The sequence below is a fragment of the Drosophila subpulchrella genome, chromosome 2L, assembly GCF_014743375.2.
Source record: "Drosophila subpulchrella strain 33 F10 #4 breed RU33 chromosome 2L, RU_Dsub_v1.1 Primary Assembly, whole genome shotgun sequence".
NCBI lineage: Eukaryota > Metazoa > Arthropoda > Insecta > Diptera > Drosophilidae > Drosophila > Drosophila subpulchrella.
In genome coordinates, this window is record NC_050610.1 from 15,505,006 (window position 1) to 15,523,113 (window position 18,108).

An 18,108-nucleotide genomic window follows, 5' to 3' on the forward strand; every position below is an offset into this window, starting at 1 on the left:
AGCGATGCTGGCATAATTTTGTCATTTTTACAGCAATTGATCTTGGATTGAATGACAGCGGCGTGATGGGCAACATTTGTTTTGGTTGTCTTTCCTTTTTTTCAGAGCTCCGTTCTTTGAGCGGCCATAAAATGGAAATGAAAAATGCAAATTGAATGAGAAAATGCTTTTTTATTTCCGCATTTCCCCGAAGGGCTTGTCGCCAAAGTGTTTGCTTAAAGCGAGCACTTCATTATTACAACTTTAATGCGGCCGCCGCTGAGTCGAGAGTTTCGCCTCGAAGCGGGCTTATGGAAACGATTTAATTTGCCAGTGCAGTCGACACTCGCTGAATTACACACAACCATTTTAAATAATAAATATAAAACTTTATTTTCATGTTGATTTTCCGCCAGCAGAGTCTGCAACTTTTTGCACTCCGCTAAACCAAATCCCCGATCCCATTCACACCACCCAAAACCCACATCCAAACCCATCTCATGCCGTTGTTCGAGCAATAAATTCCAAATGAAAAGCCACACAATGAAATCATTGAAATTTACGTTGTCTGTGCATAATTGTTGGCCATTTAGCAGCCAGGATTCGCCAAGGATAAGACCGGATCAGGGGCACACTTTGTTTAGCATTTAATGAGGGATGGCCGCAAGGATTTTGGGGTAAGCAGCTTGTGGCACTTTCCCAAGAATACAATCGAGGAGATTCCCAAGCCGACGACTGGATCGCATTTTAATTATTTATAAAATGGATTGACTTTAAAAGATTACTCTAAAGGTCGATTGACGGAAAGGGAGATAATCTTTAAGCCATTTTAATACATTTAAAGTAGTTAGCTAGTAGGAAAAATGAGTATTTATATGTTGATACTTGGATTTGTTTGTTAAAATACTTAAATAAATATAATTAATTATTTTGAATTAATGTAAAAATTCTTTTTTATGTTAAAAAAATGTCTTAACGTAATAAAAACTCCAACAAGATAATTAAGATGCAAAACATCTATCATTTTGGTTTGAATAATATTTCAAAAGTACGAAATAATTTGTTGGTAACTTTTTATACCCGTTACTCGTAGAGTAAAAGGGTATACTAGATTCGTCGGAAAGTATGTAACAGGCAGAAGGAAGCGTTTCCGACCCCATAAAGTATATATATTCTTGATCAGGATCACTAGCCGAGTCGATCTAGCCATGTCCGTCTGTCCGTCTGTCCGTCTGTCCGTCTGTCCGTCTGTCTGTCCGGATGAACGCTGAGATCTCGGAAACTATGAGAGCTAGGCTATTGAGATTTGGCGAGCAGATTCCTGAGCTTCTTACGCAGCGCAAGTTTGTTTCAGTAGAGTGCCACGCCCACTCTAACGCCCACAAACCGCCCAAAACTGTGGCTCCTACAGTTTTGATGATAGAATAAAAATTTTAACTGAAATGTATTGTTCTCATCAATACCTATCGATTGATAAAACAAAAGTTTGCCACGCCCACTTTTACGCCCACAAACCGCCCACAAACTTCAAAAAATCGTAAGTATGAACGTGGATATCTCGGAAACTATCAAGGATAGAGAACTTTGATCTCATATTTAGAATCCGTAGCCTTGTGCGCAGCGCATGTTTGTAACGCAGACTTGCCACGCCCACTCTAACGCCCACAAACCGCCCAAGCCTGTGGCGCCCACAATTTTCATGCTAGATACAAAATTTGAACTGAACTGTATTGGTCCCGTCAATACCTATCGATTGACCCAAAAAAAAATTTGCCACGCCCACTCCAACGCCCATATCGATTAAATCTGTCTACCGCCGATAGGTGGCGCATTTCAATCTCGCTTTGCTGCTTGCATGTCTCCATTTCCCTTATTTAGCTGAGTAACGGGTATCTGATAGTCGAGGTACTCGACTATAGCGTTCTTCCTTGTTTTTTTTAATTTTGCTAATTTAAATTTTCTTAACAGTTGCTAAGGGTGGGTAGTTAATTCTTGGCGAAGCTTTCTGTATCTCAAAAGCAAAATGTTGTTTATTTATTTGTGAGTTCAAAATACACATCGATAGCAAAACCCTTATAAGAGGGGCAATTTTAGTATCTGTGCCAAAGTCTTTAGCCAATTGCTCCAATTTTCCGAATGACAATTGCTTGCCTAGTCACTTATTTTAATGCTCGAGCAGTTAAATGTATTATTAGTCGCATAGCCCCATTGTGTATGCAGAATCCGAAGTGGGCCAAAACAATTACCGCATAATAAATCAATTTTGAGTCCTATGAATTTAGTAGAAACGCCCCTTGCCGTACCCCAACCTAATCATGGCCATATATCCATTTGAAAGCCCAGTTTAGACTCCTTCAATCAGCCGCAGAGCGGCTCCTGTGAGTGTGGGCCTTAAGCCCACTTCGTTGGCTGACAATTTTCAGCTCAAATATGCAAATTACCGACAGTTGGTAGCCTCAATTTGATTCGCAAGCGCCGAAATGGGAGCAGCGCAAAAAATACATGGGAGCGCACCACAAGCAAGTCATATGGAAATGGGCACAAAATATGACAGCGCGCTTGCATTTTAAATATTTAATTGCGAAATATTTTTCATTGAGTCAATTTGCATGCCCCAGCCAAATACAAAATGGTCGATTGAATTTATATCACGTTTTTATGGGCGATTCGAAGACAAAAGCGTATGTGCGACGAGGCATAATAAATGCAGATTGATTGAGTTATGAAATAAAGCCGTAAATTGATCAAAATATTCAAGAAATTCTAATATTCTTTTTCTCTTTAATCCCTGAAATGGCCAGATAATTAATCGAAAATATAGCCATAAATAGAACAAGATATTCAAGAAATTCTAATATTCTTTTTCTCTTTAATCCGTGAAATGGCCAGATAATTAATCGAAAATGTTCATTTCATAATAAGTTCAAAGCCACAGAAAACGCATAACCATTAAAACTGATGTACCATTTTATAGAAAATCGCACGTCTATCCGAAGTTATTTATATTTATGCCGCATTCAACATCCGCTTGGCAATCGCATTATGTACCGAGCAATTAAGTTCGCGATATAACTTTAGCTGTCAGTTTGGAAAAGCGTTTTCGAAAATGAAATGCAATTCCATGCTGTTTCCCCAATAACACGAACGGCAAACAACAATTCAATTCATTTATTTGACTAGGAAAAATTGCTGTCGTTGTCAATATACTGGCTATTATTGCTGTCCCGGCATTCTAGTGTTTTTGTTTGATTTTTTTGAGTAATCCGAAACTAACACACGCGAATCGGTTTTGTCGCTTGACAGTTGATGGATGTGACTGCTCACCAAATGACGGAAAACTGTTTGCCTCCCTTAACGGGCATATTTATTTATGGAATGGTCCCTGAGAAGGCAATAAAACTGTTGGCCTGACTTCGTGTAAAACAAAAGTGTGTGATTTAAAATCATAAAGGCCCGGCCGCAGCAATTAATTAGTTTTGTTTTCCACATGAAATGCTATACATGTTTATTAATGGGCGGCTGTCAACGTTTTTTCATTCCATTTCCCCCTAAATCATGAGCAAGTGCCAGCTATTATTTTAATTGCTAAATTTCTTGTTAATAAATGGTTTTTTATTGAACAATTATTAAATTAAATTTCTAAACTTTGGAATGAGAATGCTTGGAAACTATTAAGTGTACCATTTAAATGGGAAATTAAGCTGCAATGTGGCACCTGTCCGTTGCACCTTGGAAACCTTCCTTTCTTTTTCCCACTCTCGTCACGTTGCAATGTCGCAACATCCTACATGCGACACTTGCAGCTCAGCAATGTCGCTGTCAACTGCGCTTCATTTGATTTGAGCGCGCATACGACACGTTGTCCGCTTAAACCTCGCCGCCCTCTCGTGCGTGTTTTAAACGCAATTGCCATAAAAGTGAAGGAGTTTATGTCTGCTATATGCGATTCGCCATTCAACTGGCTGTGCGTGCCGCAGCTGCCACATGTTGAGCGTCACTTGCACCGCGGAAAAATCGTTACCTTTATCGCTATCTTAGCATCTGATTTTTAATTATCGAGTTTTTATTAAAATAGTCGAGGTTCTGTTGGGTAAGATTAACTATACTTTGTTGTAGCCTCTGTTTGTTTACATATAATTAAAATTATTGAATGTTAATTTAGTCTTTCCTAGAGTTTAATTATTATTTTCTTAAAGAAAAAATATGTTTAGGAAAAAAAGTATTTTATATGATACTACTACATACTTTTTTTAAATTTTCCTTGATATACGAAAGAATCATATAACTTAATTTAGTTTATTTTAACTAAAAGTTAAGAAATAAAATATATAGATAATTGTACTATGTTTTAAACAAAATATATTAATTTAACATGCGTTTCTTTAATTTTCATTGATATAATACAGACTGACAAAAACTAATTAAATTTATTTGAACTTAAAGTTAAGAAGTAAAATGTATGGAGAATTTGTCTATGTTTTAAAAATATTATAATTTGGGAAATAGCTGAATAACAGTAGCAGCTTTAATGGATTTATTTTGTAGGATTTGTGTGTAACCTTCACTCTATTTATGAAACATTCTTTAATTTCGAAAAGTGCACTTAGCCAATCGTGAATTTATTGAATTGAAACGGACTACACCACAAACCGGCCGCTTTTCAAAAGTGGCCAATGTACAATTATTTCCATCGACCTCTAATGGCTGTTTGGGGGAAAAAGCAAAATTTCAAAGCTGACGTTCTCTTTAAATTTTGGAAGCTGTTGGCGGAACTTTTTCCGGCAATGCAGTAAAAATAAGAATATAATTTATGCCCAGCGTGTGCCGCACATTAGCGCATTGTCACCGCACTCGGCACACTTCCAATAAATAACCCCGGCGCACAAGGACACACAGGAGTGCTCCCAGGGAGTGTGCTAATGCGCTTAGCGCCTTGTTGCCGCTTTTTTGGGGCAGAACCGGAGAACCGTAGAACCGGAGCCTCAGGAGCAGAAATGGCGACGAAATCCGCCATAAATAAAGGATAACAATTTGTTAGCCACGCAACAAGTGCAAACTAAATCAACAAAGCGAGTAGATTTCCGCAGGCTCTTCAGCTCTGCAAATCACATGTGTAAGCTCTTAGGTGGAAAACCCGGAAAAACCCCAAAAACTCGGAAAACCTCCAACCTCTACTCTGATAAACGGCTCAATCCGTGTTTGCCACCGTGTGTTTGTCTAAATTATGAGAGCCATAATTTAGCAAAAAAAAACACTCCGCAGCCAAGGCTCTTTTAAAGACTTAAAGATGGAGAACTTTTCAGTGCTTGCAAGAAGAAAGTGAACCCTTTTACCTTTTGCCTGGTTCATTACTTCTTAAAAATAAAATAAAAGAAAAACTTTCCGCGAACAATGGGTAGCGAACCCGGGACCCCTTCACTCAATGACAAGAGGAAAATGGTTGCCTTTGCCCTTAAGTACATTTCACTTTATCCCAATTGCTTGCCAACCGCAACAACAAGGCGAAGAGCCCCAGCGGAGCCAGGAATTAAACCTTCTACGTAAAATGTCCTTTTTTCCCCTAATAACATTAATGCAATTTTACGCACGCGTTAGCTTTTTTTCATGGTATACGCAGGGTACATAGACTTGTCTGAAAACAAAGGTTTTATATCTAATTGGTATCTACCTATATATTTAAGTATCTGTTTTACCTTATTGCTCCTAACCTATGTGCTTAAATTGCGTATTTCAAAAATGTTTATCAAACTACTTAGCCAAAACCAAAAGATCCAAATGAAGGTATTATTTATTTTGCTTTTAAATAGAAAACCCTCTCTTAATTAAGTACTAAGCAAAAAAACCAACACAAAGCGGGCTATTTTCCTAGAAAAGCATATTATTTGTAACATCTTTGCTCCCTCATCAAGTACCTTTTCCCATCCGCTGTCTTTTCATCTGGGCTTTTAATGAGCGGCCAGCCAGTATATCCATCCTAATGGCCTTAAAGTACGGACAAAAGGCGGGTTAAGCCGACGCGACGGCAAAGACGCTGGATGAGGAGGCGCAAAAAGTGGGCAGTGTGGTCGGGTCAAAGTTCAGTGGCTGCAAAGGATGATGTCAATGATGAAGAAGTCCTTTGTGGCTGTCATCGGTCATTGCACAATCGAGTGGAGCTGCCACTGACATGCACAGTGCATAATGGACAATGGATGCAACAATTCGCTTCATTAAGTAATTAACACGCGCATTATAATTTAATTAACATTGCAAACTACAGGGGTACAAATGAAAGGATAAGTACACAGTCGGGGCTTGTAAGTAAAACTGTTCGTAGATATGATTCAGCGAGGGCGGCATAAAATGTTGCTGGAATGTATCTAGATATTATTATAACTATCGGGCATTTCAAAATGGATTAGTTTTTATTAATTTCTTACCTACACTTTAGTTATCTTAGGTAATTTATAGAAAATTGTGTTCAATGGTTATCTTTAAGTTTTTTTTAGAACCGTAACAAATGTTATAGTACATATGTCTAATGTAGGAATTTTCATGTCGAGGCAATGGGATTGAAGTATCGTTAAGATCTGGTCCCCTTGCATATTACATATTACATATATATATTACATATTTTGTAATAGTTCTTAGAAAAGTACCTTCTAAAAATTCTGAGTCAAGATCATTTATAGAAGATGTTAAAAATAACCGTCTTTATTATCATAATGGATCATCTGATTTGTTAAAATTTTTTCTCGGAGGAGAGTCTCTGGTTGATTTTTCCTTAGCGCCAAAGCCGGAATCAATTTCCAAGCCATTGCATCCCCAAGACACGATCAAAACCTAATCAACTGGTCCGGTTTCGAAGAGTTTGCCTCAGAGGCAGTTTATTTTCCGTTGGCAGCCACTGCGTCAGCGTTTCTTTGCCAGCCATTTTCGCAGCGTTCCCAGGCATGTCAATCACAAATCAGTTTGATGGACTAGCGCGGGGGAAATCGGGAGGGCAACTCGTTACTCGTTTGCATACAAATTACAGATGCAAGTCACATTTGATTGAAAACAATTTGAAATGATATCGTCATTGGCATGGAGCTTCCTGCCTGTCTGCCGTCTGCTGGAACTCCTTCTTCTCCAGCGGAATACCTCTTATTTTCAATGCCAGCTCCTCACCTGCGTTTCACACACACAAAGGGCATGTGCGGGGTTTATTGGCTTTACGTGCAAAATGTTTGTGTTTGGCGCGCATAAAAGATATAAACCAAATTGCTTCAGCTCAATCGGCAATTCGGGAAGCATTTCATTTCATTTGCCAGCTAAAAGCGCTCCAGAGCTGAGAGCTGCAAGCTGAAGGCTAAAAGCTGCACATGGAAAAGTTTAAGAAGTTTTTGAAATATTCAAATATTTTAGACAGAAAAAGTGTTTATTTTTTATTTTATTATTATAATTTAAACAACATTCTTGGTTAAACGATCGATGGCACTAACGATACTATCGATGGTTTTTTAATTTCAATGACTTATATGGATAATATCAATAGTATCGCCAAGCAAAATAATTTAATTACTTGAGATTTTTGTGGAATAAAAAGTATTTTTGGTATATTACTCAGAAAAATTGAGGTGTTTTAATGAAATTGTTCAATATTAAGTGCGTTAAAGCTTATCTATTTTTTTTAAAAGCATACATTTTCAAAAATCAATTTTAAAATTCTTTTTGTTTTCTTTTGATTTAAAAAATTGTAGTTTATTTTCTATGATTTTCGATAGTATCGATAATATCGATAGATGCCACTATTGATATCCAAAACCACCGATTGTGGGCACATCAAAGTTTTCTCAATCCCACAGTAGAATGTTATTGAAAATTAAAAAAAATTGTAGTAAGCAATATTTTTAATAAGTTATTTACGTCTGAACAAAATTTGTACCACCACTAATTAGCTGAAAAATCGGTTCTGTTCCTGTATAAACATTTTATTATGGAACAATATAGTTCACAAATATATTTTTGTTGTGTAAGAATTTTGATCAACTGCATTGCATTGGCATGCAGTTCTTGCTGCCTTTGCCCCTGTTGATTGTGTTGCTTTCGGGTGGATGAGTAGGTGGTTGGGTGGGTGGTTGAGTGGGTGGTCGAGTGGATGGTTAGGTGGGTGGTGCGGCTAATCAAAGCGTTCGACTGCCCCTGAACACCTCCTTTTGCCTGCCCACCTTTTTGCTGCTCCGTGTGTGTGTTATCCCTGTCCCAATGTGCAAATAATTACCAATATGAGCCGTCAAATGACCACACACTTGCACAGGGCACACACAAGGACGCAGGATGGCAGGATGGCTCGTTGGCTGGATGGCAGGACCCTGTTGGCCAGCTGCTATTACCTGTACTGAGTGGCTCCTGCAGTTGTTGTCCTGGGTCGTTATCCTCGTGGCGAGGGCGCTCTAATTGTTGCCGCCATCGCCAATGCCGGGCATTGTGAGCTTGTAAATAAGCCTTAATTATTGCTATTACAGCCATAAAGCCACCGCACAATAAACATGCAAATTCGGTTTGCATGGGGGCGTGACCCAAAGGCGGATGTCTGATAAGCCAATTGCCTGGGCGTTCTGAATCTGAATGCTTTGGCTAAAGGAATACGGCTAAGGTACAAATAATAATAACTTTATGTGTGCGCATTTCTATGGCAATTTTCAGTGGCATTCATTGGGTTTACAAACAGATTTTGTTATTCGGTTTCAGATTAACCTCTGGCATTTGTGTGGCTTAATTTGAGACCGGTTTATACGTTTATTTGACGATTTCTAAGGTATTTCATTTATTTCACTGTTTCTCAAAATTCAAATGAACAATTTTTAGGTGAACCTTTAATGTTCACACCTCTCACTATTTAATGCAACCATAGCAATTAAGGGCAAGTTGTTTATAATTAGTCAGTTGTTTTTCACTTAAACACTTTCTGGCTAATAAATGCATACCCATGGCTTGGTGTTGCAACCATTTCTCCACCATTAATATGAAATTTAATTTGCGCTTAGCTCGTTGAACGGCGATAAAGGCAAACATTTACATAACACGCTGGCTGCGCAAGGCAAGGTGCAACTGGCACTCGCACACCTGAATGGCTGACAAACACAGCGCAGGACAAGGCCAAATGGGCAGGGGGCAGAGGGCAGAGGGCAAGGGTCAGTGGGTGGCAAGTCCGGCCCTTTGTCATAATTAGAACATGCAATCGCCGCCACTGCACATAAACGCTCATCAAATCCATTTAGCCCGTAATGGCTGTCGGGTCGTCAGGCATTTTCAGGCTGCTGATCCCGCGTTGCTCCGATTGCAGTTCAGCCCGGGGCTTTTATTTCCCATTAAACCTGCTGCACGCACACTATCACGTTCAGGTGTGTACACTGTGAGAAAAAATGTAGATCTTGTTTTACCAAAGGCGACAAAAACTCATAGATGAGTTACGAGGGGAGGCCTCCCTCAGACAGGCACTCGATAAAAAAAATAATTTCTGATTGCCTCGGAATAAAGCTAATGAGTTTTCCATTGTATAAATATTTATTATTATATCATAACGTATTAAAAAAATGTGTAAGTACAGAAAAAGAAGTTATAACTATATACTTAAACTAATATTAACCCTTGCTATATTTAACTAAAAAGTTTACACTAAAATATTTATATCTTGCGAACTGAAGACATGTCTTCCAAAACACAAAAATAATAACTTATATCTAAGTAATAACAGGATTTCTTTTGAGGAATCAGTTGTACATTTTATTTTTTTGTATTACTGAACTGTCATAAACTGGAATAGGTTGCCTTAAATAATTGTGTGTGTTCGTCTCAATTTTTTTTCCATTTTCCTTATATTTTTTTAGAAAAATCCTGCGGAAAGAAAGAAAGTTTTAAAATCCAAACTTGATTTGTATGGAACATTTATTTATATTTTTGTACACTTTTTCCAGTGTCCTTGTTTACAAGGCTTACTGTTTAAGTGGTGCACAAACTGCCGGGCACTGCTGCTCGAATCTGCTCCCAACTGCTGCGATCTGAACTGACCCGAGCTAAACCGAGCCGACGCGGACTGCAGTGTGGTGGTCACGGGGCGACAAGGCATTGATAGCCAGTTGAGTTCCTCGATGGACTCGATGGACTCGTGGTGCCCGGTGTCTGGTCTGTTTGCCTGTGGCGAGAGTCGAGTACTGTTGGCCTGGCCAACAAGTCCAGCCAGACCAACAACACTGCTACCTGACGTTTCGTGTGATTTTTGCACCGATTTGCGTTTAATTGAATTTTGCTCTTGACACTGGTCTGTTGTGTGTGTGGACTTGACTTCCCCCATCTAATTGCGCTGAAAAGGGAAAGCAGGCGGAAAGCATGCTGAGCCCACTGCTGGGAACAATTGGAAAAATAACGAGGCAGTCGGCCAGATAGCACTGGAGCAGCATAAATCAGCACGCCCTCCGTCTGGTCAATGAACCGCAAAGGTTCCGCAAAAAGCAAAAGCCCCGTCTTGGGTGTCTGGTTCGGGTCTGGGATCTGCGGCTCGGGTCCATAACCATTAATGATGTGGCCTATGCCACCCAGAATCGTCGCCCCCCGGAGTACGTGCTATATACATTCCCTTCGAGCGGCATGTCTGGGCCTAGACTGGTACTGGTACTGGAAGTCGGATCCGGATCCTTTTTCCTTTCCCACAGCCGAAATGGAAAACAGAGAAGTGTGCGAAGCGGAAACAACTTAATGACGCGCGGCGCTAATGGTTCACTTAAGCACCCACATAAGTTTTCCGCGCTTTTCCCGAAAATACAACAAAAAGGCAAAACACAGCCAATGCACCCTGGTTTGATATTGAATTATAAAGAAGATTTACTTTACCATAATAGTTTGGACAAATGTACTTGATGCATGTATAATAAATACATTTTTCTTCTTTAAGTAATTCTTAAAATTATGTTATAAAGTACCTTGTCACCCAATTTACTATACCGTGTTTTACATTGCGTTTGTAAATGTGTTTTTTGGTTTAATTTTAAAAAGGTAGAAAATCCAAAATGACTAAGATTTTTATACATATTATATTTTTGTAGGCTAACAAGTTAAATTTATAATTTTAGGAAGTTCCAAAACTCATAATAATGAGGAAACAAATCCAGTTTACAAATTTGCTTACGACTTTTGTTGTTTTGAAATTATTTAGCCAGAATCACTCACATTTTACCATAGTCTGAACCACTGTGCCTAGCTGACTTCTTCGATTTTTTCCCTTAGAGTTTTCATGGCTGCTGGGGGTCTTGTCACTGCCAAAACTCGGACGACGGCGTCCTCGCCTATTGTCGCCTATTTTTCCCCCCATTTAAGCCTCAACCGTTGCCCTGCAAAATTCCCATCGCCCCCACCAACGCTCCCACTCGAACTCCTCGCACTCCACTTACTGGCTGCACAGTAATAATTTTTCGCTAATGGTGTCCTAAATTGTCAAGAAATATGGAACCATTTGAATGTGGACCCCCTTAGGCTTCAGTTGAGTATGTGGGTGAGGTCCTCCCATCCGCAAATATATATATATATATATTATTATATATCCCGCGCTGTTGCTGAGTGCTGCTTTTAGTACGTTTGTGTTTTCGACTTCCGGTTAGCCAGGCCTCCTACAAATTCTTTGTTCTTCAATTCGGCCTGGCATTTTTAACAGCAGCTGGGGGGGAAAATATAGGGCGGAACCGTTGTGGTTTTGACAATCTAAAGTGCAATATGGAGTCAGTGTGGGTCAAGTGGGTGGCGTGGTGAAGGGTACGCGAACCACAACAACCATGGGTCAACGTAACGCAAAGTGTTACGATACGTTAAGTGGGTGAGTGTGAATGGCAGGTTGCTAAAAGTGAAACTCGGCTCGCTTTTTGTCTTAAGGGGAAAGGATCTGAATTGAATAAAATTAGAAATATCAAGTAAAAGTTAGTATAGCTTAAATTTTAAAGGAAAATAAAAACCAATTTTAATGGTGTCAAAATACTTTGAAATAAATACAATATCTAACTGGTCAGTATTATTTATATTCATATTTTAATGGTAAGTTTTTTTAAGTAACTAATATAGCAATCTCGCACTTACAAAAAGATGAAAAAGAAAATATCAGCAAAACTTGTGAATTGAATCATCAACATCCCGCTTACGTAAGGACACGCAATGCACTTGACGTGGCACGCCCACAACCCCCAGGATAACTTATCCTGTGAAAAAAAAGATGCTTAATCTCATCGTGTTTTGTCTCAGGACTCCTGCCTCGGCAAAAATACCCGCAACATGGCACCGCATTCATCTGCCGAGATAAAAATGAAATAAATTCGAGTGCCGAGCAGATCCTTGTCGGCGTATAAAAGCGGGAGTGCTTAAGCATTTGTGCCAACACAGACGTAAAAAATCTGCTACTTATAAATTATGTTTATTTATTTATTATATTTTGAAGCAGCTGCGCTCAACTACGCACCGTTTTGTCCAAGCCGAAGCGAAAGAAAAACTTGTCTCCGTGCTGGCTGTCAACGGTTGTCCCGGCACAACAATGCACGATGCTTCATAAGTCTGAATGGGAAAAGTCCTTGCGAGGGGGGGGCAGTGAATCGGAATTTTGGCAGGAGAAACTCCCAGGAAACGTTCAACAAATGCTGCTGACAGCGGACGCGCTCCAAATCCAGGCAGCCCATTCAGTTGGCCAAAAAGAAAAAGGAAAATTGGTAGAAAAAACGAAGACGAGGGTAGCCCCAAATTGGCAAAGCTGACAAATTTGGTCAGCAGTCAAGGATGGTATAAGGACATTTGTTGCTAATAATGTTATCGATGTGGCAAATACAGGGGGAAAGCAATTTACATAATGAGCGGCTGCCCTCAGGACAGTTCAAGTGGATCAGGATAAGTCCAGGACCAAGATATATCATGACAACACTTAAGTCTTGCGTAATTGTGCCAGTGACTTTTGATGTATGGGTCACTGAATTAGCAATAATGCCGACTTTTAATCAAAAAATACCTGACAAAATTATTTAATTTAATCAATTATGAAACACGCTTTTTAGTTCCAAAAAATGTTTATTGGTTTTTACTTGAACTGAGTAGTATATCAAGTTGTGCTCACCAAAAAATTGTGCATGAATTTATACAAATAAATTGACAACCTCAAAATGTCTGACGTTCAGTTAATTGTAACACCAAGAACCCTAAGTTTTCAGGCGTCTCTTTTGCACTGCCAAAAGCGTCTGATAGTTCTGATCAATTCCAGCGATAAGGTTGTGATCTATAGTGTTTGTTTGAGTAATGATAAGGATTACAAGGTGGAACCGTCGAAAGGCACAGTAGAAGCTTTTGATACCACCGAGTTTACTGTAACCCTGTCGCCAGTTAAGGAGGTTTTACCCGATTGCTCCATAGTTGTAAAGAGCATAGCAAAAGACAAGTTAATTAAGGAAAAAAATGCCCAGTGGAACTCGATGGATGTCAAGATCGAACTGGATCCCAAGAAATCCCCACGGCTAGGGGTCTATACCTTAGGGACCGGTCTGAAGCCAAGGGATCTGGATGATATGCTCAAAAAGCCCTATGAACCAGTGTGTGGGGAGTGCGATCAGCAATTAATTCAGTCAAATGCATCCCACATCATACGAAATAGCATTATATGTTTCATTTCAGTATTGGCTGTATGCTTGGGAAGTAAGTTCTTGCTGAAAATCAACACTTACACTTGTATAATACCATATTTTCAGCTTATATTATCCATGAGAATCGGTAGGGCTTGTTGACCAAGAGCGGCTTTCGAGTGCGAATCAATTGAATTATGAATTATGCAAATAGGAATGCCAGCCCCAAGCGGATTTCACTCAGCCCCATCTCACAGTTACCTAAATCAATCATACGCGCCGTTGGCCTCATTAGCCGAGCATCGAGCCCAGCCACTTTCTCGCCCTCTTCATTTCGGCCTAAGTTTGCACTCAGAAAAATACAATGTTATAATATCGGTTCTCTGATTATGTAATTTAACTATTGAACTTTAAATACTTTTTAAATAAATAAGATACGGCTTGGAATATTAAGATATTTGTGAGTTTAAAAGGTACATAGTTACATGAAAGGTCCTTTATCTATATAATATCTATCTATCTTGAATATCCAAAAATCGAAATTATTATGGCATTGAAGTGCTCCAAGTGCTAATAGATAGCATACCTTATGGCTTGTGGTTAAAAAAAATATTTGAAAAAAAGTTTTTTTGTTTAACTTAGTGTATTAGCCGGCATCTCGCGTTGCGGCTTTAAATCAACTTTGCTTGGTTATTAACTAATCTGCCGCAAAGCGATTCAATGGTTTTGCGAGGGTGCGCACACATAAACACTACACCCACATTTGTGCACCTGCTCAAATACACGCTTATAAATAAACATACATATATACAAGTGCTCGCCATTACATACATACATATATGGCAAGTTGGTAGTTGTGGGCTTATAGTTATTTATAAAGCAATTATTGCCACAATTAATTTGTGATTGCATTTGGGGCGAAGCGTTGGCAATTGTTACTGTTGTTGCAGCAGGTTTAATTAGTTTACAAGGAACATTGGAGCCGTGCTTTATGATGCTAATTATCATTTTGCGGCGGACCAATTCAATTTCGCTCTGCCGATCAAACAATGCGCCAAGGCTAATTTCATTTCGCCCTTAAGACCCAGATCAAGGTCCAGTTAATGACCGCAAGTCGGTTGTCCTTGCTATTGAATGCAAATTCTTATCTTCTATAGAAAACTGTGAATTTTCTTGAATTCTTCTAAGTTTGCAATGCTTTTGCAGTTTTTGTCTGCAGCTGTTCTGGTTTTATACCATTTTTTTTATTCCCTTTAGGTCCTATGCAGATGGAACTGCGTCTGAATTTCGAAATGGGTTAGTGTCACCTACATTGTCGCGTTGCAAATGCAGATGAAATGCGTTAGGAAAAGCAGCTCATACTTATGACGGGCCAGCGAAGTTATAATACCCTAACCAGAAAATACGATATATTATTGTAATTTCACTATATTACATTTGTTAAATTAAAAATAATTAAAGTAATAAAATAAAAAACATAATTCAAAACTTTATTAAAGGGTTGGAATTTTTTTTATTTAACTAAAGTTACCATGAACTGAATGCATGATAAACCAAAACTTAATTTTCCCAAACTTCTTCAAATGGACCAACTGCATATCAAAAGATTGTGGATATGATTACACCAAAGTTTTTTTAAATCCGAATGGCAAGTGAAGAAATTCAATTTGCTCAAAACGAGCGTAATTCCGAATTTGGAGTCACGCCAAAGGAACAGTCACTGTCACCGTTCCCATGCCCGTTCCATTCGCATTTTGATTCCGTGTTTTTGGCTTGTTTTGCCTTTATCGGAATCACAATTTATGCGGCCACAAGGAAGTGAGTGGCCGGACCTTGGAAATTGTATTGAAAAATGAATGAAATTAGAATGTCTGATGGCATTTTGAATTGGATTTCCTCAGTCCCTTTTATCGTTTGTACTTTTTGCGCTCGCTCCTGTCTCGTTTCTGGCCAATTTCAGGCAAACACCGCAAGACAGGCCACAAAATGTTGTCCTGTTTCGGTGGCGCCTCCCGCACCCTTAACCCTCTGGTGGCCCCTGGGCAAGCCCAAAGCCGTCGCTTTTGATTGCTGTTGCATGTCAAGATTTGTCAGGCAAATGAAAATATTTTGCGGGGCGGGTTTTGCCTCAACTTGGTTGGTTTTCCTTGGGCCCTTCGCTGCAATGTCATAAAACATTATTGACATTTCAATTGTAAAAGCATTTTGTGTGTGACATTTTTTAGACCTGCCATGGAGCTGGAGCTGTTCCTATCTCTTTTAAATATTTTTTTGTTGTTTCTGGGGTTTTCCTCACAGGATTTTCAAACGCTCCCCGACGATTCATTAAAGTCCTTAATTTTCCTTGTTCTCCATGCCGTTTGGTCACCTTTCGGCTCACGCATAAAACTTCCGGGAAACAAAGCCAAAAAAAAGAGGAAACAAGAAATAAACAAAGTCAAGTTTTTTTCCTCGCTCCTTTCGGCTTTTGGCTTACGAAAAGTTTTACGAGCTTATCCTGGCAAGAAAAAGCAGGCGCACGGCGAAGGACGGGCTACAAAACATGACGAAACACATACAGGACATGGCCCAATGATGCCAAACTGCAGTTAAGCGGAAGGAGAAAGGAAATAAGCACTGGGAGAAATATTTGTTATACTAAAACAATTAAGTCATTGGGATTGTATCCAATAATAGGTAATATCATTTGTATACTATTTATAGTTTTATTTCTCCTTAAATGTGTCACATTAACTGGTATGATGATCTAGACTTGAAAGTGAAAAACGTAATGAGTTTTGATGTACAATATATATTTGTAATAGTCTTTCTCTGTCCGGATTTTTTGTTTGTTACTATTTCTTACATTTTTGAACAGTGCATCTGATTGGGATTAGGACAAGCGTCTGCCACGATAGAACTCAACCCGACATCTGCTTAGGGCATCGGTTTGGACCCGTGTCGCCGCTTTCTTCGCCACTTCAGAATTCAGCGGGTCGCTCAGGTGAGCCGGAAAAAGTTATAAGGTGCCAAAGGCCGTAAAAGATGCAATCAAAATCAAACTGATTTGTCTCCGGGGAGCGATGCCAACTTTTATATTTACGACCGGATCCAAGACCAAGCTCCAACATCAGCAGACTCGCAACGAGACGAAGATGGAATACACTCGCAGTTGATTAATGCACTGCGGGGATGTATGAATATCTGAGTAGATTGGCTGCTCCCTGAAGAATGCACCGGATTGGAGAGCGTAGTAAAAAAGTTTTGGAGATGCTACTAGAAAATATAAAAAAACTTTTTTAATTTTTGAAAATTTAATATATATTTACTTAACCAGTTTTATAGATTTCTTAGATTTTACTACTTTTAGAAATTCTTTGAAAAATGTTTTTAATAATCCACTGTTCTTTCTTAGCCATAATACCCTACTTTGGGGCCATAAAAGCGGTTTTACCTATTTTGGTTGCTGCATTTAAATTGCACTGGCTCCGAGGATGGGAATGCGACTTAAACTGCGACTGCGACTGGGCCAGGAAAGATGTCCCGGCAGCTGGACGCTTTAATTAGACAGTCGCAGTTGTGTGAACTTTGGGCCAAAGTTGCCGGGGGAAATGTGGAAGAGGAAGCCGGAGCTGGAACTGAAACTGAAACTGGAGCTGGAGCTGGATACCGAATCTGGAGCTTCCTCCCTGCAATGGCCGCCGGTCGCGAGTCATGAAATTTATGCGTTAAAATTGCATAATTTGGGCAAGCACACACACCCAGAAACGCAGACGCGGAAAAACTTTGCACATAAATTCTGGAAGTCAAGGTAACGGCGAAAAGTTTTTGACCAAAAACCCCCCTTCATTCTAGAGTCCCTGGGGCCCTATCAAATTAAACACTTTCTGGTGTTTGGGGCGTCTACTTATCAGAGGGGGTTCTTCCTACAGATGCACAGATACAGAGATACACGTGCTCAGATGGAAGATGCACAATTCAAAGCACACACGATTCGATTTTAATTTCCTGTTTCGGTTTGTTCTCCCCCTGGGGAAAAAAGCCCTTCGAATTCCTCCAATCCCATACAGTCGGTTGCCATTTCATTGCCTCTTTTGGAATTTGCAATACGAGCTTCTATGGGTGGATAAACTTGCTTTCATTTCTATCTATTTTTTTTTTTGCTGGGCTTGCCTGTTGTTATTTTTTGTCTGTGACATTCTAAGTGAATTTTTTGTGCCGACTCCCTAATAGTTTTTCAGTGCAAACTTTATTTAGTGCTCCTTGGTGGTATGGTGTGGGCAGCCAGCTGCCTGAATTTTTCACTCAATTTTTCGTTCGCCAATTTTTGAACATTTTTGCAATGAATTTCGTTTTCGGGTTAGTCCGTCTGCCATCTCGTTCTGCATGTGTGTTTTGTCTGGCGGCGTTTTTATGAAGATAAAAAGCTCAACGAAAGTCTGGCCAAATGTCCGCCGGCTTATGGCCGACTACCATGCTGTGGATTGTGGCTAATGGGGCTGATGGCCTAGAACCCATTTGAGCCCAGTTGGTATGGAAATCGAATTGG

The 18,108-nt window shown here is 39.5% G+C and overlaps 1 protein-coding gene across 1 annotated transcript; it reads left to right on the forward strand.

The window, feature by feature from the left end:
• Positions 1 to 13,111: 13,111 nt before the first annotated feature.
• Positions 13,112 to 13,952, forward strand: LOC119548100. The gene is made up of 2 exons (XM_037855189.1): positions 13,112 to 13,653; positions 13,707 to 13,952. The coding sequence occupies exons 1-2, from the start codon at positions 13,128 to 13,130 to the stop codon at positions 13,730 to 13,732; spliced, it is 552 nt and encodes a 183-aa protein (XP_037711117.1). The 5' UTR covers positions 13,112 to 13,127; the 3' UTR covers positions 13,733 to 13,952.
• The last annotated feature ends 4,156 nt before the right edge of the window (positions 13,953 to 18,108 follow it).